The 19,997-nt window shown below is 39.0% G+C and overlaps 1 protein-coding gene across 1 annotated transcript in view; it reads right to left on the bottom strand.

Annotated features, from left to right (window-relative positions):
- Positions 1 to 10,209, bottom strand: part of MAP3K19 (mitogen-activated protein kinase kinase kinase 19) — a 40,149-nt gene extending 29,940 nt beyond the window's left edge. Inside the window, exon 1 of the mRNA XM_064287272.1 lies at positions 10,054 to 10,209. Within this exon, the coding sequence (XP_064143342.1) occupies positions 10,054 to 10,188 (135 nt within the window). The 5' untranslated portion in view covers positions 10,189 to 10,209. The remainder of the gene's footprint in view (positions 1 to 10,053) is intronic.
- Positions 10,210 to 19,997: the final 9,788 nt, after the last annotated feature.

The raw sequence follows: 19,997 nt of genomic DNA, 5'->3' as shown, positions 1-19,997 counted from the left end.
GCATAACATCAACCGTGACGGTGGTGCAGGACCAGGCAGTGTTTTGTTCTGTTGTACGCAGGTCGCTATGAGCCAGAACTGACTCGATAGCACCCAACAACACCTCTGTCTAGCAAATTCCTTCTCCCTCCCAACCAGTTACAAGTAGGGTTTACTGTTTCTAGAATATATAAAAATAGAGAAAAGTATTATTTGAAAAAGCGGGAGAAAAAAAATTACCCATAATCTACCAACTAAAAAGCAAACATTGTTAATAAGTACAGTGGTTAAGAGCTACGGCTGATAACCAAAAGGTTGGCAGTTCAAATCTGCCTGTCATTCCTTGGAAACCCTATACAAAAAAAAAAAAAAAAAAACCCATTGTCTTCGAGTCGATTCCAACTTATAGTGACACTATAGGGCAGAGTAGAACTGCCCCATAGGGTTTCTAAGGAGCACCTGGTGGATTCCAACTGCCAACCTTTTGGTTAGCAGCGGCAGCACTTAACCACTAAGGCCACCAGGGTTTCCAATGGAAACCCGATGGGACAGTTCTACTCTGTTTTATAGGGTCCCTATGAGTTGGAATCGACTTGATAGCAACGGGTTTTTTTTTTTTTTTTTTTGGCTAATATACAAATCATACTTCCTTTACCTTTTCTCCAAGTTTTTTAAAAAAATTTATCTGGCTTTTTCAGTTTGATAAATATAAATTGCATAAGCAATTAGAGCTCAGCTGCTAACCAAAATGTTGGCAGTTCGAATCCACCAGCTGCTACTTGGAAACCCTGTGGGGCAGTTCTACTCTGTCCTATAGGGTGCTATGAGTAGAATCAATTCCATAGCAGCGAGTTAAGCAATTTACTAAGTAAACATCATTTTAATAGCATTTAAAACGCCTTTCCCTTAACAAATATCTATCAGAGGGCCATGCCATTATTTATTTAATAGATTTCATGATTCTTACAATAAAAAAACCCAGAACCCATTGCCATCAAGTCAATTCTGACTCATAGGGACCCTATAGGACAGAGTAGAACTGTCCTATAGGGTTTCCAAGGAGTGGCTGGTGGATTCGAACAGATGATCTTTTGTGTGTGTGTGTGTGTGTGCGCGCGCGTTAGATGTAAGTTCACAGCTAAAGTTAATTTCTCATACAAGAATTTATACCCATATTGTTACGTGACCCTAGTTGCAATCCCCACAATGTGACAGCATGCTCCCCCTTTCCACCTGGGTTTTCCGTACCCATTCGACCAGATTCTATCCCTTTCTGCCATCATGCTGCTGGAAAGGAGCTGCCCATTTAGTCTCGTGTATCTACTTGAACTAAGAAGCACACTTCTCATGGGTATTATTTTATGTTTTCTAGTCCAGTCTAATCTTTGTCTGAAGTGTCGGCTTCAGAAATGGTCTCAGTCCTGGGTTAACAGAGAGTCTGGGGACCATGTCTTCTGGGGTTCCTCTAGTCTCAGTCAGACTATTGTCTAGTCTTTTATGTGATTTTGAGTTCTGCACCACACTTTTCTTCTGCTCCGTCAGGGACTCTGTTGTGTCGCCTGTCAGGGCGATCACTGGTAGCAGCTGAGTACCGTCTAGTTCTTCTGGTCTCAGGTTGATATAAAGTCTGTGGTTTATGAGGCCCTTTTTTCTCTTGGGCTAATATTTTCCTTGTGTCTTTGGTGTTCTTCATTCTCCTTTGCTCTAGGAAGTTTGTGACCAATTGATGCATCTTAGATGGCTGCTTGCAAGCTTTTAAGACGCCAGGCTCCATTCACCAAAGTGGGATGCAGAACACTTTCTTTAAAAACTTTGTTATGCCAATTGACCTAGATGTCCCCTGAAACCACGATCCCCAGACCCCCCGCCCCAGCTACTCTGTCCCTGGAAGTATTTGGCTGTATTCAGGACATTTCTTTGCTTTTGGTTTAGTCCAGCTATGCTGACTCCTTCTTCTCCTTTGGCAGTTCCAATCACTTTTCATTTTTATTCATATAAATAGCTGCAACTGGTCATCTTATTGTGGTTTGAATTGCCATTTTTTGATTAATAGAAAAATTGGAAATAGTTTCAGATGCCTGTGGACCATTTGAATTTTTTCCTTTTAGTACGTACTGTTTTTGTTCAGACCCTTAATCTAGAGCACTCTATAAGACTTCAAACCATATCGTTACCATTTTGTATAGTTACAGTGATTCAATGGAATTTTTATGCTGAATGTTAGAAACCAGTAGTCTGCATTTAGAAGTGTTAAATTCACAATTGTACTGCTTTCCCTGCTAAACTTCTACTTTGATTAATGGACTGTGGTCAGTCTCAACTGCTCAATTTATTTATCAGTTGATTCTTTAGGAAAAGTTTGAAGACAGCAGAGTGTGGGCACGCCTACCTATAATGATGACTAGCATTTTTATCCATAGTGTCAGGCACTGTCCTATGCACCTTATATATATTAACTCATGTAATCCTCATGACAACTCTAAAGATAGGAACTATCTTCCCCCTTTTATACAAGAGACCCAGAGATTTTAAGTAACTTACTCAAGGTCACGTAACTAGCCAGCGGGAGAGCCAGAATTCACACCCAGGTTCTAAGGTTTGGCTCCAGAGCTCTTAACCACTCTGCCATATCGTCACCATGAAAAGTTTGAAACAAAGAATTCTAGCAAGAACCAGAAAGAAAAGAATCAAACACAATGAGCAAAATGAAGAGAAAAGATACTCAAACCTACCTTACAAGTTTTACACAGAAAAAAAAAAGTGTGTGATACCTACAGGTGAAGTGCCTGACAAAAATTTCTCCCATGGAATACACTGGAAAACAATAACATCACAAACAAAAAGAATAGGAAGTAATATCTTACTTTGAAGGTGATAATGGAAATGAAGATTCTATAACAGAAACAGCTCAGAATTTTCTTTTTAGAACGCCAAATATGAAAGGTTTATGATGTGCTTCGGTGCCACAAAGAGGAAAATTGAAATAATGGAACCCAGTAATCGCATCTGTCTGTCAGTTTGTCAGAAGCCCTGGTGGCGTAGTGATTAAATACTACGGCTGCTAACCAAAGGGTCCGCAGTTCGAATCCACCAGGTGCTCCTTGGAAACTCTGTGGGACAGTTCTATTCTGTCCTATGGGGTCGCTATGAGTCGGAATCGACTCGAAGGCACTGGGTTTGGTTTTGGGTTTGGTCAGTTTGTCATATACTGTGGTGGCTTGTGTGTTGCTGCTATGATGCTAGAAACTATGCCGCCAGTATTTCAAATACCAGAAGGGTCACAGGTTTCATGGTGGACAGATTTCAGTAGAGCTTCCACACTAAGACAGACGAGGAAGAGAGGCCTGGTGTTTTATTTCTGAAAATTACCTAGTGAAGACCCTATGGATCACAATGGAGTGTTGTCTGATATCATGCTGACAGATTAGCCTCCTAGGTTGGGAGGCACTCAAAATACATGATAGCAACAACAATGGACTCAAGCATATCAACAATTGTGAAGATGGTACAGGACCGGGCAACATTTTATTCTGTTTTATGTGAGGTCGCCATGAGTCAACTCAAGAGCAACAAACATCAGCCATAGTGAATGAAGGAGAGAAAACACCAGAATAGCAAATCCCAAACACAGATTGACAGTAACGCAAGAGATGACAAAGAAATGGATTATAGTGTTCTAACCTGCAAACAGTGAGGTACCAAACACACAGAAGAGAAAAACTGCAGAGAAATCATATGTAAGTAAATTTGGAAAAATGTTCCTCAGATGAAAAAAAGTTTGGGAGAATCCATAAAGAGCCTCTGAGGAGCAGCCCTATAAGCAAGACAGCTGCTTGTATTTGTAAACTATAAAAATCTATTGCAGACAGCCATAAAGAAAAGTGAGCTTTCATTCAAACGAAAGAAGTGGAGAATGGCCTTGGGTTTTTCAGTTTAAACACTAGAGAAGAAAAAACAAAGGAAATAGTAAAAAAATTAATTTTTCCCTCAAAAATAAGTTCTAAGATTATTTCAACCAGAATAAGAAAAAAATATAGTAGAAGTTCAAAAACAGTTTTCCTGTTATGGGGGCTGCAGGGTGGAGAGGAAAAATGTGCTGTCTTATTACAGGGAGAGCAGCTGGGAGTGCACAGGGGGTAGGGGGCGGTATATGGCTTTTTGTATGAGAGACTGACTTGGTTTGTAAACTTTCCCCTAAAGCAGGATAAATACACGAAAAAAAAATGTTCTAAGATGAAGAGGTTTTTAATCCTTTGAAAAGTAAAATTGCTTAAATATATCATAAAAATGAAAAGTAAATGTGTTTGTTTTTTATCAATTTCTAACACCAGACAGTAACTTTAAATATTGGCCCCTAGATATTTTGTTTATATTACTATGTAACATTAGTAACCAAAAACAACACAATCTGCAATATTGTGACAAATCTACTGGATAGCAGGGTTTCTCAGCCTTAGCACTACTGCCATTTGGGGCTGGCTAATTCTTTGTCATGGGGCCTGTCCTATGCATTGCAGGTTGCTTGGCAGCATTCTTGGCCTCTGTCCACTAGATGACAGTAGCACCTCCTCCTTCATTGTGACAACCAAAAATGTATCCACAGTTGCCAAAAACCCCCTGGGGGCAAAATTGCCTCCTGTTGAGAACTACCATAGTAAGCATCTTTGGAAAAGCCTATTAATAATTGCTACTATCCTTCACAGACTGACCTATTTAGAAAAGTTATAAATGCACAAATATTTAAATATATAAAAATATATAAAACATTTCCATCGTACCTCACCCCACCCCATGACCCAGAAGAGTCCTGATTTAACCATTTTCGTATTTTAAATATTTAATTAATTTAAATTTTTATTAAAATCCAGCACGTACATTTTCTTAAAACCAAATAATGGGAAAAGACATTAAAAAGTTATGTCTCCTTCCCCACCTTTTCCCTTAAAAGCAACCACTTCCAACATTTTAGTACTTTCTTCTCCATAATGCTAAGAGAGATAATATATTTATCCTGCTATCTCTTGAGTCATTGAAATTAGACATTATCTACTGACTCCTTATTTTGGTAGATGGCAATTTAATTTTCTTCTACCTTTCTCTCCCATCCTCCCCGAAAATTCACCCACTGTCTCTTTTTTGGGTTTTGTTAAAATAATATTCAAAATTCAAATTATGATTATGTGGGTATTGCAGTACGTATTAGTACAATGGTAAACCAAAAAAATCAAATCAATTCTGACTCTGGCGGCCCCATAAATTACAGAGTAGAACTGAACTCGATAGGATCTTCTTGGCTGCAGTCCTTGAGGAAGCGGATCACCAGGTCTTTCTTCTGTGGTGCCACTAAGTGGGTTCAAACCACCAACCTTTTGGTTGGTAGTCGATCACAAACCACTTGAGCCAACCGGGGACTTAGTACGATGGTTGTTGTCAGGACTCATACAGACCCTACATAAAACAAAGCAAAACACTGCCCAGTCCTTGGCCGTCTTCACAACCAATGCTGTGTTTGAGCCCATTGTTGCAGCCCTGTGTCAATGGTAGTGTCATATAATGATGCTTTCTTTCTCATATACATTTTTTTCCTGAATAAAACTCCAATTTCTTTTCTAATTGTTTTATTTATTTTCTTCTTCTTCTTTTTTTTTTTTAATGCGTAAGTCTTCCCAACCTCCAGTGGCCTCCTAATACAACTCTCCACTTCGGTAAATACACCAGACAATATATCATTTCCATTTCCTCCCTGGAAAACTCCATTTTCTTGCTCCAATGAGTTCTTTGTTCTCTATGCCTGCTACAGGCCTGAAGTCCTGGGACTTGCCTTCTCCATTATACCAGGGATTTCCTCCCTCTGATGTGTTAGATCCCAAATCCCCTGAATCATAGATCCTATTGTTTCCTCTATCGTCATTTACTTCCTTAATTTAATAGAGCACATAGCAGCTTCCTAAAACAGATGTATGAGAAATAAAATGTTTGAGCGTTTGTGTGTCTGAAGCTCTAATAGTTGGTAGACAGTTTGTCTGGGTATAGAATCCTAGGTTGAAAAGTATTGTTTTTCTCAGATATTCGAAGGTATCTGTCCCGCTTTTCTATTGCTTTTAAGTATAGTATACATTCAGAAAAGTTTACATATCATATGTGAATTTTTATAAACATAACACATTCAGGTAACCAAGACTCAGATCAAGTAAAATAATATATCACCAGTACCCCCAAAAGACACGCTTGTGCAGCCAGCACCCTGCATTCTAACACTGTAGGTTTGTTATGCTTCCTTCTGAACTTCATTTGAGTGAATCATACAGTATTTACTCTGTTGTTTCTGGCTTCTTATGCTCAGCATTATCTTTGTGAGATTTGTCTCTATTATTGTGTGTAGTTGTAGATCATTCATTTTGATTCTCATTTATGTATACTTTTCCACTATGTGGACATACTACAATTTATTTGTCTATCCTTTCTATCGTTTATAGGCCATTTGGGGATATTACGACTATTTCTGCTACTACATGTCTTTTCATAAACATGTGTATGCATTTCTGTTGGGCATATACCTAGGAGTGGAATTGTTACCACACTTACTGCTAACCAAAAGGTTGGTGGTTTGAATCCACCCAGAGGTACCTTGGAAGAAAGGCCTGGGAATCTACTCCCAAAAAAGTAGAACATTGAAAACCCTGTGAAACACAGCTCTACTGTGTGACACACATGGGGTCACCATGTGGCAGAATCAACTTGATGGCAACTGGTCCTTTGTCTTTCTATATATTCAGCTTTAATAGATACAGCCAAACAGCTTTCCAAAATTATAACAATTCATAAATACATGATTGTGCTATACCTTGCCAATCTTTGGAAGTTTTTCAATTTAAATTTTAGCCATTCTGGTGGCTCTGCAGTGTTATTAGACTGTGGTTCTGATTTACATTCGGTTTAATGACTAATAAGCCGAGCATTTTTCATATATTTTATTGGCCATTTGGGTATCCTCTTTTGAAAAGTGCCTAATCAAGGCTTTTGCCTACTTTTCCAGTAGGCTATCTATCATTGATTTGTGGGTGTTTTTTTTTTTTTTTTTTTGATTTTTTCTGGATACAAGTCCTTTGTCAAATTATATAGTATAAATATATTATTTCACTTTGTGAGTTGCTTTTTTATTATCTTAATGGTGTCTTTGGATGAACAGAAGTACTTAATTTTAGTATAGTCCATTTAATCAAATATTCTTTTGGGGCTAGCATTTTTTAATACAATTTATTTTATTTTGTTGTGTTGTTAGAGAGGTATCCCACCACATCCCACTGATTGTATGATACATCATTATTTTATTTTAAAAAATAAAGCACTGATAATTCAACTATGACATTTGTAAGCCATCTGATTTCAAAGCTGTTAAAACACAAAATACGCATCTTAGAATTGATAGCAGCTAGACGGAAGAAGAAAGACAAATTGACTGTTTACAAAAGTGTGAAAGTAATTCAGTGGAGGAAGGATAGTCTTTTCAACAAATGATACTGGAACAACTGGACATCAAAAGGCAAAAAATGAACCTAAACTTGACATTTTATAAAAAATTAACTCAAGATGGATCACAGACCTAAATGTAAATCGTAAAACTATAAATCTTTTAGAAGAGAACATAGGATAAAATTGTGATCTAGGGTTGAGTGAAGCTTTCGTAGACAAACACCAAAAACATGATTCATAAAAGAAAAACTAGATAAATTGGTCTTCGTCAAAATTAAAACAATCCATTCAGCAAAACATCTGTTAAAATGATGAAAAAACAGCCAAAATTTTCTCACTGACTGGAAGAAAATATTTGCAAATCACATATCTAGAATATATAAAGAATTCTCTAAATGCAACAGTAAGAAATAAATAATACAATTAGAAAATGGGCAAAAGACTTGAACAGATAATTTACCAAAGAAGATGTATGAATGGCAAATAAACAAATGAAAAAATGTTCAACATCAGCCATTAGGTAAGTGCAAATTAAGACCAGAATGAGATGCCACTAAATACAAGTTAGAATAGTTAAAATGAAACACATTGGTAGTACCAGATACTGGTGAGGGTATGGAGAAATTGGATCTCTCTTCCGTTGCTAGTGGGGATGTAAAATAGTACAGCCACTCTGGAAGAGTCTGGCAGTTTCTTTAAAAGTTAAGCATAAACTTACCATATGACCCAACATTTGGACTTCTGGGCATGTGTCCGAGAGAAATGAAAATTTATGTTCACACAAAAAATCTGTGCATGAATGTGCATAGTAGCTTTATTTGTAAGAGCCACAAACTGGAAACAACTGAAACAACCGAAACATCCTTCAACAAGTGAATGGCTACACAGATGGTGAAACCCATCCACACGGTGGAATACTACTCAGCAATAGAAAGGAACAAACTACTGACACATGCAACAAAGAGCAGTATGCTGAGCAGGAAAAGCTAATCTCAAAAGATGGCATGTATAATTCCACTTGGATGACATTCTGGAAATGACAAAATCATAGAGATAGAGAACAGATCAGTAGTTACCAGAGTTTAGGGAAGGGCACCGGGTGTGACTATAAAAGGTTAGCATGAGGGAATTCCTTTGTGGTGACAGACCGTTTCCGTATCTTGATTGTGGTGATTCGGGGACTATAATGTCATAGAACTACATACACAGAGAGAGAGAAAGAGAGAGACAAACACACAAACAAAATAAAGTGTCAATGTCCCTGTTTTTATTATGTACCAAAACCAAAACCAAAAAAAAAAAATCCGTTGCCGTCGAGTCAATTCCAACTCACAGCAGCCCTATAGGACACAGTAGAACTGCCCTATAGGATTTCCAAGGAGCAGCTGATGGATTCGAACTGCTGATCTTTTGGTTAGCAGCCGTAGCTCTTAATCACTGAGCCACCAGGGCTCCCTATAATGTACAGTACTATAATTATGATAATAGTCTCTATTGGGGGAAACTGAGTGAAAGGTACATGGGACTTCTCTGTACTATTTTTGCAAGTTCTTGAGTCTATATTTCAAAATAAAAAGTTTTAAAAATTAGTTTTTTCTTTGTTGTTTTGGGATGAATTTTGGAAGAAAAAAAGAAGCAAAAGGTCTTTATTCCACTGTCTTAAAAACCACTTTACTTTCATTCTTAGATAATATAGTCCATACCTCATTAACTTTTTAAAAAAATAAACCACTCTGTGACCATATTTTTGTTAACAATAAAATATAGAGTAGAAAGAATTTTTTTAACTCTTTGGGCTATGTTTATTTCTTATGTAAAATTCAAAAGGTACGAACAAGTACACAGAGCAAAATAAATCATCAGTTTCTTCCCTGCAGGCAACCACTGTTAACAGTTTCCTGTGCATCTTAGGTATCATTTCACAGGTTTCTATGGGTCACGATTTTTATTATTTGTACTGTCACCGTACGGTAGGGGGCTCACAGGCAGGGCTAGTAAGCAGCCAGGAGAAGGCATCACCTCTGTGGAAACTTGTAACGGATTTGACACGGTCAGATGAATGATCTTTCCCTTTTCAGTACCAACATACATAGAGACAAACTACATTTTATTATTTAATACGGACTCAGCTTCCATAATCTTCCATGTTATTATATAAACACACACACACCATGCATGAGACTCAGAGTTGCCTAGCTAATCCCTGCTCTGAGATTAAACTCTTAGAGCGCTGTCTTACCAATTGTGCTTTAGATTTTTTTATTACGCTTTTAAAAAATATAATAATAATATGTAAGCCCCCCCCTCAAAAAAATAAGAAAACACCCAAACTCGTTGCCTTTGAGTCAATTCTGACTCATAGTGACCCTACAGGACAGAGTAGAACTGCCCCATAGGGTTTCCAAGGAGCTGCTGGTGGATTCGAACTGCCAATCTTTAGGTTAGCAGCCATAGCTCTTAACCACTGCGCCACCAGGGTTCCATAATAACATATAGTTGTTATAAAATATTCAAGCAACACAAATGAAGTATATGGAGAAGGTTATTGATCTTTTGTTAAGTAGTTTGGTTTTTTCTTTTTCTTTAAAGGAAGTATCTTACCTCACTGCTGCTGAGGCTTTGCAAGGTTATGTTTTGATTTTTGGTAACTGTTATCGTATCAGTTGGAGAAGAGTTTGTATCATGACAAATGTCAAGCAATGATTCAGCATGTCTTTCTGCCAAAAGAAACATCATAATGTGTTTTGATAAGCTTTAACTCCAGCAATTTCACAGGAAGATCTAGAAGAATGCCTCTAGGTTTTAAAATCAGCTCCATTTTGTCAAAAACTTGCCTGAAATAGTGGTCTGGGATGCTGAGGCAGCTCTGGTGACAATTTTCACAGGGAGACAGAATGATTGAGGAAAAACAACAACAACAACAGGCTTTGGTGGTAACCGCTATTATTGAAGGAGAAAAATAAACAAGTACCTTGGAATTTTGAGCAAAGGAAACATTTTTAAGAGAGCTAGGAAGAAATTGACATCTGAGTATCTAACATATCGTAGGCTCTATGAGAAACAGAAGTTACCAAGAGTCAGATTTGGTTTGACATCAGTCCAATCACCTCATACTTAATGTCTACATTCTTCTTGGAACACCTTCTCCTGGGTGCTGGGACGTGAGCAATAATGTTTTAATTATTAAAACTGTCAACAGCTAATGCAGATTAGGGAAGTCCTCCTCATCAAAGGTCCATACATAGAGAAAGGACATCTGTCCTTAATGTTTCTGGAAGACGACCCTCATCATGGACTTCCACTGGTAGAGGGTTGGAGGAAAAAGCTCTAGAACGCTTCCAACTAAGCCCTAGTGCTTCCATGCAGTCCAGGGTAGAGAAGGCCAGTGCTGGCTGGGTTGCCACTGGATCTTCCTTCTCTGAACCTCCATGCTACTCTGGAGCATCTACAGTCATTTCAAGGGGAGTAGGAGTGATCTCAACACAATGCAGCTAACAACTGAAATCAGAGTCCAACAGACCACCCACTAATTAAAAAAAATTTTTTAGATTACTTTTTTTCCTTAGTGAACAGAATAAAAGATATCATGAAATAAAATAGTGGTCAACTGTGATCACTTCAAAAGTTTAGGATTAACTGATTCGCTTCAGGCAAATTTCCTACATGAAACCTCCAATAATGAGCTGGAAGTTGCATCTGCTCTATAGCTTCCAAAGAAAAAAGTGCTCAGCTACTCTAAGCACACTGGTTTTTCCTGTGTCGTACTTGGAAGTCAATGCAATGGACAGAATTCTGAACACTAAACAGTGACTCTCATTTAGTTCCTGGGGGACATTGCTCTCATGTGTATCACCCTCTTGTCATCCTGACTACTTCATATAAGTATGGACTCTTCAATGAAAACTTTCTCCTCTTTCAATGGCTCTTCCGTTTATCTTGTAACTGAAACAAAACTGAACAGGCGATATAACTCAGAACTTCCATTTTTTCACTATATTTTCCTTTAACCTCTACAATCTATCCTTTGTCTCCTTCCTGTCACTGAAATGTCTCACTTCCTTAATACATCTGTTTTCTACTTTCTTTTCCAATGTGATATTGTTCCACACCTTCCTTCTGGTAACTCTTTCCTGATTCCCCTCCTACCATTATCACTCCCTACTCCCTATGTACCCACCACTATCTAACTGTGGGTGCATCCCTTGACTCCATCCCCTACACTTTTCCCACCATCATCAATCCTTTAACAATCTCATCCACTCCCAGGTCCTCACAATATTCTTTCTGTAGATAACTCCCAATCAAACATATCAGCCCATCTCTCCCACAAGTCTAGTCCTACAGAAAATTGCTACTTGAGAGATCCAAGGTTCCATCAAATTCAGTATTTTTAAACTCATTACCCTGACCCTGTTGCCGTTGAGTTGATTCTGACTCATAAGGTCCCTCCTGCCCAGTATTCTCACCAAATCAGAATATTCCCCATTTTATTGGTTGTCTTCCTATCTCCTCTTGTCCTAGGCCTGAAACTTTGAATAATCTTTGACTCAAGTCTCAAATTTGTCTCTCTGTCCCCTCTATCCACTTTACATCATTAAGTTCTGAAACTTTTTCTTCCACAACATCTCTCAGACTCACCATACCCAACACCTCTCAGGCCCACTACCACCCCACCCAAGGATTCTTTTCCTGGATCTTATCACCGCATACATGGGCACTTCTATAGTTTCTTATGTTCTACTGCTATCCATAAGGTTTTCACTGGCCAATTTTTTCAGAGGTAGATGGCCTGCAACTTCTTCCCAGCCTGTCTTGGCCTGGAAGCTCCGCTGAAACCTGTCCACCATGAGTGACCCTGCTGGCATTTGAAATACCAGTAGCGTAGCTTCTAGCATCACAGCAACAGGCAAACCACCACAGTACAACAAACTGACGGAAGAGTGGTAGCTGACAGACTTCAGTATGGATTACTCCTCAACATAAAGAAAACAAATATTTTCACAACTGGACCAATAAGCAACATCATGATAAGTGGAGAAAATATTGAAATTCTCCAGGATTTCATTTTACTTGGATCCTCAATCAACAGTCATGGAAGCAGCAGTCAAGAAATCAAATGACTCATTGCACTGGGCAAATCTGCTACAAAAGACCTCTTTCAAATGTTAAAAAGTAAAGATGTTGCTTTGATGACTAAGGCGTGCCTGACCCAAGCCATGGTATTTCCAATTGCCTCACATGCATGCAAAAGCTGTACAATGAATAAAGAAGACCTGAGAAGAACTTCTGCATTTGAATTATGGTGCTGGTGAAGAACAATGAATATACTATGGCCTGCCAGAAGAACAAACAAATTTGTCCTAGAAGAAGTACAGCCAGAATGCTTCCTTAAAAGTGAGAATAGGAGACTTCATCTCATGTACCTCATGTTATCAGAAGGAACCAGTCCCTGGAGAAGGACATCATTCTTGGTAAAGTACAGGGTCAGAGAAAGAGAGGAAGACCCTCAACTAGATGGATTGACAGAGTGGCTGCAACCATGGACTCAAGCATAGGTGCAGGACTGGGCAGTGTTTCGTTCTGTTGTACACAGGACCACTATGAGTCAGAACCCACTCAAAGGCACCGAACAACAACAGCATAGTTTCTTAGTAGAGCTCTCTACCATAAGTCTGTTTCCTGAGTCCCTTGCTTAATATTCCTTAATGAGTCTGTTTTATTAAAAAAAAAAAAAATAAGTCCATCAGCCTGACGTTTAAGGCTCTCCCCTAAATGGACCCGGTTTCTTTGGTACCTGGTCATATGTTTTCCTTTTCTCTAACATGAACTTTCTTTTCCAGTCTCCTCTTTTCCCCTGAATAAGCCATGCTTATCGCATGGTGCCTCTGCTTCACACAATCAAATCTCACACTGTTTTCAAGGATCAGATTGAGTCTCATCTCTTCCATGAAATCTTCCCATGGTAGAAAGGCTAGTCAGTCCCTGGGCAGTGCAAACAGTTAACATGTTCAGCTACTAACTAAAAGGTTGGAGGTTCCAGTCCATCCAGAGGCACCTCAGAAGAAAAGCCTGGCAATTTACTTCAGCAGGATGGGGTTATTAGGCATTGAAAATCCTGTGGAGTACAGTTCTACTCTGACACACATAAGGTCACCATGAGTCAGAATCGACTTGGCGGCAACTGGTTACTGGTCAATCATTACCTGACACAACCATACTTCTCCCAGGAAAAATCCTCGTCACTAGACTCTCAGCAAACCACATGACACATTTTGGTCACAGTGGATTGAAGTAGGAGTCACCTTACCCAAAGCAGCCAATTTACAGCTTTGCTAGGGACTTGTGATTGTGTCTCAGCCCCAAAACACAGGCTCTATCAATCAGACTCCTCTTTGGGAATATAGAATTGGAAAACTGAGTTACTGCTACTGAGAGCTCAGGATGTGGCCCCAGGGCTAAGGCAGGCATTTGGGGGGCTATGTGGAAGCTACGTAAGCAGAGGAAGCTGGTCTGTGAGAAAGGAGAACAGAAGTGAAGCAGAAGCCAGAGATCAGGTGGCCCTAGACAGAGATGGAAAGAATTACTTTCTTAGTTTCTTCTGTTTTCCACTTGCCAGTTTATATTCATGTGCAGCCCAGCGGTCCCTTACTTTCTGACACATGTATGACCTTATTCTCCCCACCCGGTATTTTCATGAAGCATGAGAATAGTGCTAAATTCTCCAAATAGCAGAGTACATGTTCTGTCCCTCCCTTAGTCTGGTACACGCTCATCCCCATGGGAGAAATGACTAACTTAATTGGTGGATCAATGAGACCCTGACCTACACTACCCATGGTGGGGTCACTGTGCTAAGGCACCACATCTTGCTGCCTTGGACCCCTGGTTTCCTGGCACAGGGCTTTCCTTGCATTTCTGGTGTCCACGCAGTGAACGCCTGTGGGCAGGCCCTCACCATGCTGTGGGGAGGAGAAGAGGGGGAGGGTAGGACACTTCTCAGCTCTGATCAATTTAGGGTGGGAGCTGGGAGACTCCAGCACACCCCACACTCATACCACGATCACAGAACCCAACACAGCAAGTGGATCTATCAGTGAAGTTCTGGAGGTAGTCAGTTCATGAGAGCCAATTGTTAAATTTTGGCGAATTTTGCAAGCTAGTTGTTAAACACAGCTATTAATAAAAACTGAAAAACCCGTTGCTGTCAAGTGGATTTCAACTCATAGTGACCCTACAGGACACGGTAGATCTGCCCTATAGGGTTTCCAAGGCTGTGAATCTTTATGGAAGCAGATTGCCACATCTTTCTCCCATGGAGTGGCTGGTGGCTTTGAACCACTGACCTTTCAGTTAGCAGCCGAGCACTTAACCACTGCACCACCAAGGGTTCTTTATTAAAAACTAAATTACTGACAACATTCCATTGAGTGAAATAAGTTAAAAAGGCAAACACTGCATGATCACACTTATATGAAAAATACCTAAAAATTTATATGAGATACCCAAATATATAGAAAATAAATACATCGTGGTTACTAGGAGTGGGAGGAAAGGGGAAAGAGGGAACTTTTGCTGAGGGGGCATTGAGTTTATGTTAAGATTGGTGGAATAGTTCAGAAAAGGATAGTAATAATGGTTGTACAATACGAAGAGTATAATTGTTGAATTTGTGAGTGTTCAGTGCATGCAGATTCACACATAATAATAAAAATAAAGTATGTAAGCTTACAATTAAGCAAACTATAGTAAAGAAAAAGCTAATATATACTCAAAACCCATCACTTCTAAATTGTTTACAACACTTTGCTATCCGCTAAGTTCTACATCCTGCATGGCGGGAACACTGTATCACGCTGTGCTCTGCGTACATCCTCCCAATGCTGCATTTAGAGACATCAAGTTGGTAGCTTGTAATTGGCTCTGGTGGGGGTATTTACACCATAGAATGAGCAGATGCTGCAAAGCGTGACTCCCAGTCCTCTCTAAGCGACTGCTGTTAAACATTTACCAGCATGCCACTGTTTCCTGGTCACTTACTTGCCTGGCCCGTTGATAAAACTCATGCTTTCATTCTCATTTGGGGTTTAGCAGCCCAGTGGAAAGGAGTAGTAAGCCTTCAAGTTAGACTGTTTTCCCCGTTTATATCAAATGCCCTCTTCTTTTTCACTTCCTTCTATATCATTCCAGCCTTCAAGAACCACTGTACGTCCCTCTTCCCCTTCCAAGTCTACAGCAACCCCTTTCTCCTGAATTAGTTGTGTCTCCAACAACAGTGTACACTTGGGAAAGTCTGGACCGCTTCTTAGATTTCTTTGCATCCCTAGAGCACCTAGTCATGGCTCTTGTACAGAGTCAACTGCTCAATAAATACTTGCTGGTTTGATTTCTTAAAATGGATTCATCAAATAGATGTAGAGAAAGAAAGCTTTCTTTTTTAATTTTATAGTTTATAATTGATTGTTGTCATTTTTGAGAATATACACAGTGCAACGTATACCAGTTCGACAATTTCTACTTTTACAGTTCAGTGGCACTGATTCCTTTCTTCCAGTGATGCAACCATTCTCACCCTTCTTTCTGAGTTGTTCCTCCTCTATTAACATAAACTCACTGCCCCCTAAGTTTCTATCTAATCTTTCCAGTTGCTCTTGTCAATTTGATTTCATACAAATAGATCTTAAAAGAGCACAATGCTCAAGGCAAACATTCTTTACTAGTTAAGCTAAACTATTGTTTGGTTTTAAGAAGATTTCAGGGGATATTTTTGGTTAAAGTTTAAAGATTATCTCAGAGCAATAGCTTTAGGGGTTCGTCCAGCCTCCATGGATCCAGAAAGTCTGGATTCTATAAGAATTTGAAATCCTGTTCTGCATTTTCCCTCTTTTGATCAGGATTCTTCTATAGAGAGAAAGAAATCTTTCTACTAGGGATTTTATAGACAAGGAATTGTGTACATGCAGTAGAAATACTTGCCTGGTTTTGGCATAGAATTCATTAGAATGTCCAGTAAATGTTGTTTCCTCAAACTCTTTATTTGTGACACATAATGTATTGCTGATTTCCCACTAAAGTCACAGAGTTTAGGATCTCTATAAAGAAGATAATCAACAAAGATTATTTAGTTAAATCTGTTGAAAAATAAAATCAGCATCTTAAGAGAAAGAAAACATTGACATCACGTAAGCAAAAGCAATTTTATGAAGTTTGGATATAATAACAACGATTTCAAAATGTGTGTGATACAGGATGATATTTTTCAAGATTTAAATGATAATATTATGCTTTATATCTTATTCCCACCCTATTCTAAAAAAATTCTAATATTTGCAGAAATTTTCCAACTTTGGGCAAAAATTTTCATAACTTTTTAAGGATGTTTAAATCAAGTAAAAATGAAAATGTCTTGAGGAATTATTGTCTTATTGTCCAAAATAGCTTTTTTGATTGTTTCATTTTCTTTCTTTTTTTATTGTGCTTTAGGTAAAAGTTTATAGCTCAAGTTAATTTCTTATATAAAAAATTATACACATATTGATACGTGACACTAGTTGCAGTCCCTATAATGTGACAATGCACTCCCCCTTTCCACCCCAAGTTTCCCGTGTCCATCCAACCAGCTCCTGTCCCTTCCTGCCTTCTCATCCTGCCTCTGGACAGGAGCTGCTCATGTGGTCTCATGCATCTGCTTGAACTAAGAAGCACACTCTTCACAAGGATTATTTTATGTTTTATAGTCTAGTCTAATCTTTGTCTGAAGAGTGGGCTTTGGGAATGGCTACAGTTCTGGGTTAATAGAGTGTCTAGGGGCCATGACTTCGGGGGTTTCTCCAGTCTCAGTCAGACCCTTAAGTCTGGTCTTTTTACAGGAATTTGAGCTCTGCACCAGAGTTTTCTCTGCTCCCTCAGGGATTCTCTGTTGTATTCCCTGTCAGGGCAGTCATTGGTGGCAGCCAGGCACCATCTAGTTCTTCTGGTCTCAGGCTGATGGAGTCTCTGGTTCATGTGGCCCTTATTTTCTTTCTAATGATTTAGCTAAACTGCTTGCTTTCTTGATAGCTCCCTTTACCATCAAACATGCAGAACAGCATAAACTCCGTCTTTAAACTTAAACTAATATGCTTATTTCACAGGCTCTTGGCTGAGCAGAGGGATCTTGTCATAAAATCCAGAGTTTTCCTCTTGACCTGAACTTTCCATTTCTCCTTTGCCTTGCCCTATGGTACTTCTGCCCAACTGGCTGATTTTAGGGCTCTTTGCAACAGCACAAATAACCTGTTATCTTCTCTGTACTGTACTGAACCCTAGGATTAGTCACTGGCTCAGAGAGATCTAAAGTAAATGATGAAAATCCTATTCACAGATTATGGTGAGTGAAACAATGATAAAACTTGATTCACTTGTCACACGCTGGTACAAGGAGCAAGGATCATGGTCTCCAACCTAAAACCAAACAGTAATATGTTGTGATCCACAACAATATTCTCTTACAGCCTTTTCTCTACCAAATGTCATGGTCCAAAGGAAACAGCCCAGACTAGGAATTGAGGACTGACTATTGCGTGGCCTTAAGCAAGTTGTTTAACTCACTGGGCCCTCAGTTTGCTCATCTGCCCAGATTAGTGTTTTTCTCAGTGGGCGTCCTTTGATCTCCTGTATTCTGGATCCCACTCCAGACCTACTGGACACCATCTCTAGGGTAGTATCCAGGAATCTTCATTTCCAACAATATCCTCAGATGTTTCTTAACGCTAAAGTCTAAACTACCTTCAGAATTTCATATTCATTAACTGAGCCTTTTATAAGATCAGGAGTCCCTGGGTGGTACAAAGCGTTAAGCGCTCAGCTATTAGCCAAAAGGTTGTCAGTTCAAATTCACCCAGAGGTGCCTGGAAAGAAAGTCCTGTAGGTCAGCTTGCAAAACTTCAGCCATTGAAAACCTTATGCCACACAGCTCTATTCTGAAAACACATGGGGTTGCCATGAGTTGGAATTGACTCAACGGCAACTGGTTTGGTTTTTGTTTTCTACGAGATCTTGTGGTCTTGACTATACTTTTGTTCTTGATGTTTCCTTCTCCTTTTTTCCCCGGAACAAAATTCATATGAAATGGTGAGAAAGGGCATGTGTTCTTGTTTGATGGCAAAATATCCTGATACCAGCTTAAGAAAATGCAATTCTAACAAGACAGGCTGTTTATAAACCCTGTATTTTTTTTTTTTTAAAGTCGTTTACCTCCCTTCTTCTAAAATGGCATGTTGACATATGGTAATTTTTAGATAAATGGAGATCCCTATTATAAATGGGCTTTGATAGAGTGACACGATGCTTTCTGAAAAAATTAGTAACATCCTGGAGGGGAGAGAGATACACCCTTAAGAATTATTTGACATTCCCATTAACTACTGAAGCAGTAATTATTTGCACAAGTAAAACAAAGAGGTGGATATCATAAGAATAATAAATAGTAATGTACTAATATGTAACATCTGTACACCACTTTGCAATTGTGAAGTCCCTTTGTGAACATGCATATGCATTTTACATGTACAACAAAAACAATCTGTATGTCTAAGTTTACAGATTATTTCCCCAAATAACAATGGCATAGTTGCCCTACAGCTCATGTGGACTGACCACGCATACTCACGCGTGATGTCTGAGGAGCTCGGACAGAACTTCCGCAGGTCTGTAGACTGTTAGCATGTCAAGACTCTCAAACAGATCCACATCTCTCACAGCCAGCATCAGAGCCGTCAAGCCATGTTGGTTTGGGAAATTTATATCCAGGAACTTCTCAGATGTCTTTAAAAACATGAAAGTTTATTTCTGTTATGTTTTTATTGTTTTGTTATTTATACGAATCTTTGCATTTTCATTGCTCGACCAATTTCTCATTGTATCTTCAATATATTCACTCACGATTATCCATCCTGAGAGGAAGCTGATGAGGTTGAAGAACACAGGCTTGAGTCTGAATCTTGCCTCCTTAACCTGGTTGTTTAACCTCCCTGATAGGGTTGCCGGGCAAAATAAGGGACACCCAGTTAAACGATGAGTGATTCTCATTGGAACATACTAACACTAAAAAAATTATTTGTTTATCTAAAATCCAAATTCAATTGGTGTCTTTTTTTTTTTTTTTTTGAACTGAATCCAGCAACCCTGTTCACTGACATTCAGAGCCCTCAACTGCAAAGGAGAATTAATAGTGTCTTCCTTGCTGGGTTGTTTTAATGGTTGTTGTTGTTGTTAGTTGCTGTCAAGTCAATTCCAATTCATGGCAACCCCATGTGTGCAGAGTAGAACCGATCCAGAGGGTTTTCAAGCCTGTGACCTTTCAGAAGCCGATCACCAGGCCTGTCATCTAAGGTTCCTCTGGGTGAGTTTGAACCACCAAACTTTTGGCTAGTAGTTGAGTGTTTAATTGTTTGCACCACTCAGGGACCCCTGTTTTAATGGTTAAAGGTAGACTATGAAAAGCATTTAGTAGAGTATCTGATACATCATAGGTACTCAGTAAGTATTTGTAGAATGAATGAATGGTT

Source organism: Loxodonta africana, chromosome 6 (assembly GCF_030014295.1).
Source record: "Loxodonta africana isolate mLoxAfr1 chromosome 6, mLoxAfr1.hap2, whole genome shotgun sequence".
Classification (NCBI taxonomy): domain Eukaryota; kingdom Metazoa; phylum Chordata; class Mammalia; order Proboscidea; family Elephantidae; genus Loxodonta; species Loxodonta africana.
This window is presented reverse-complemented; position numbering and strand designations above follow the sequence as displayed.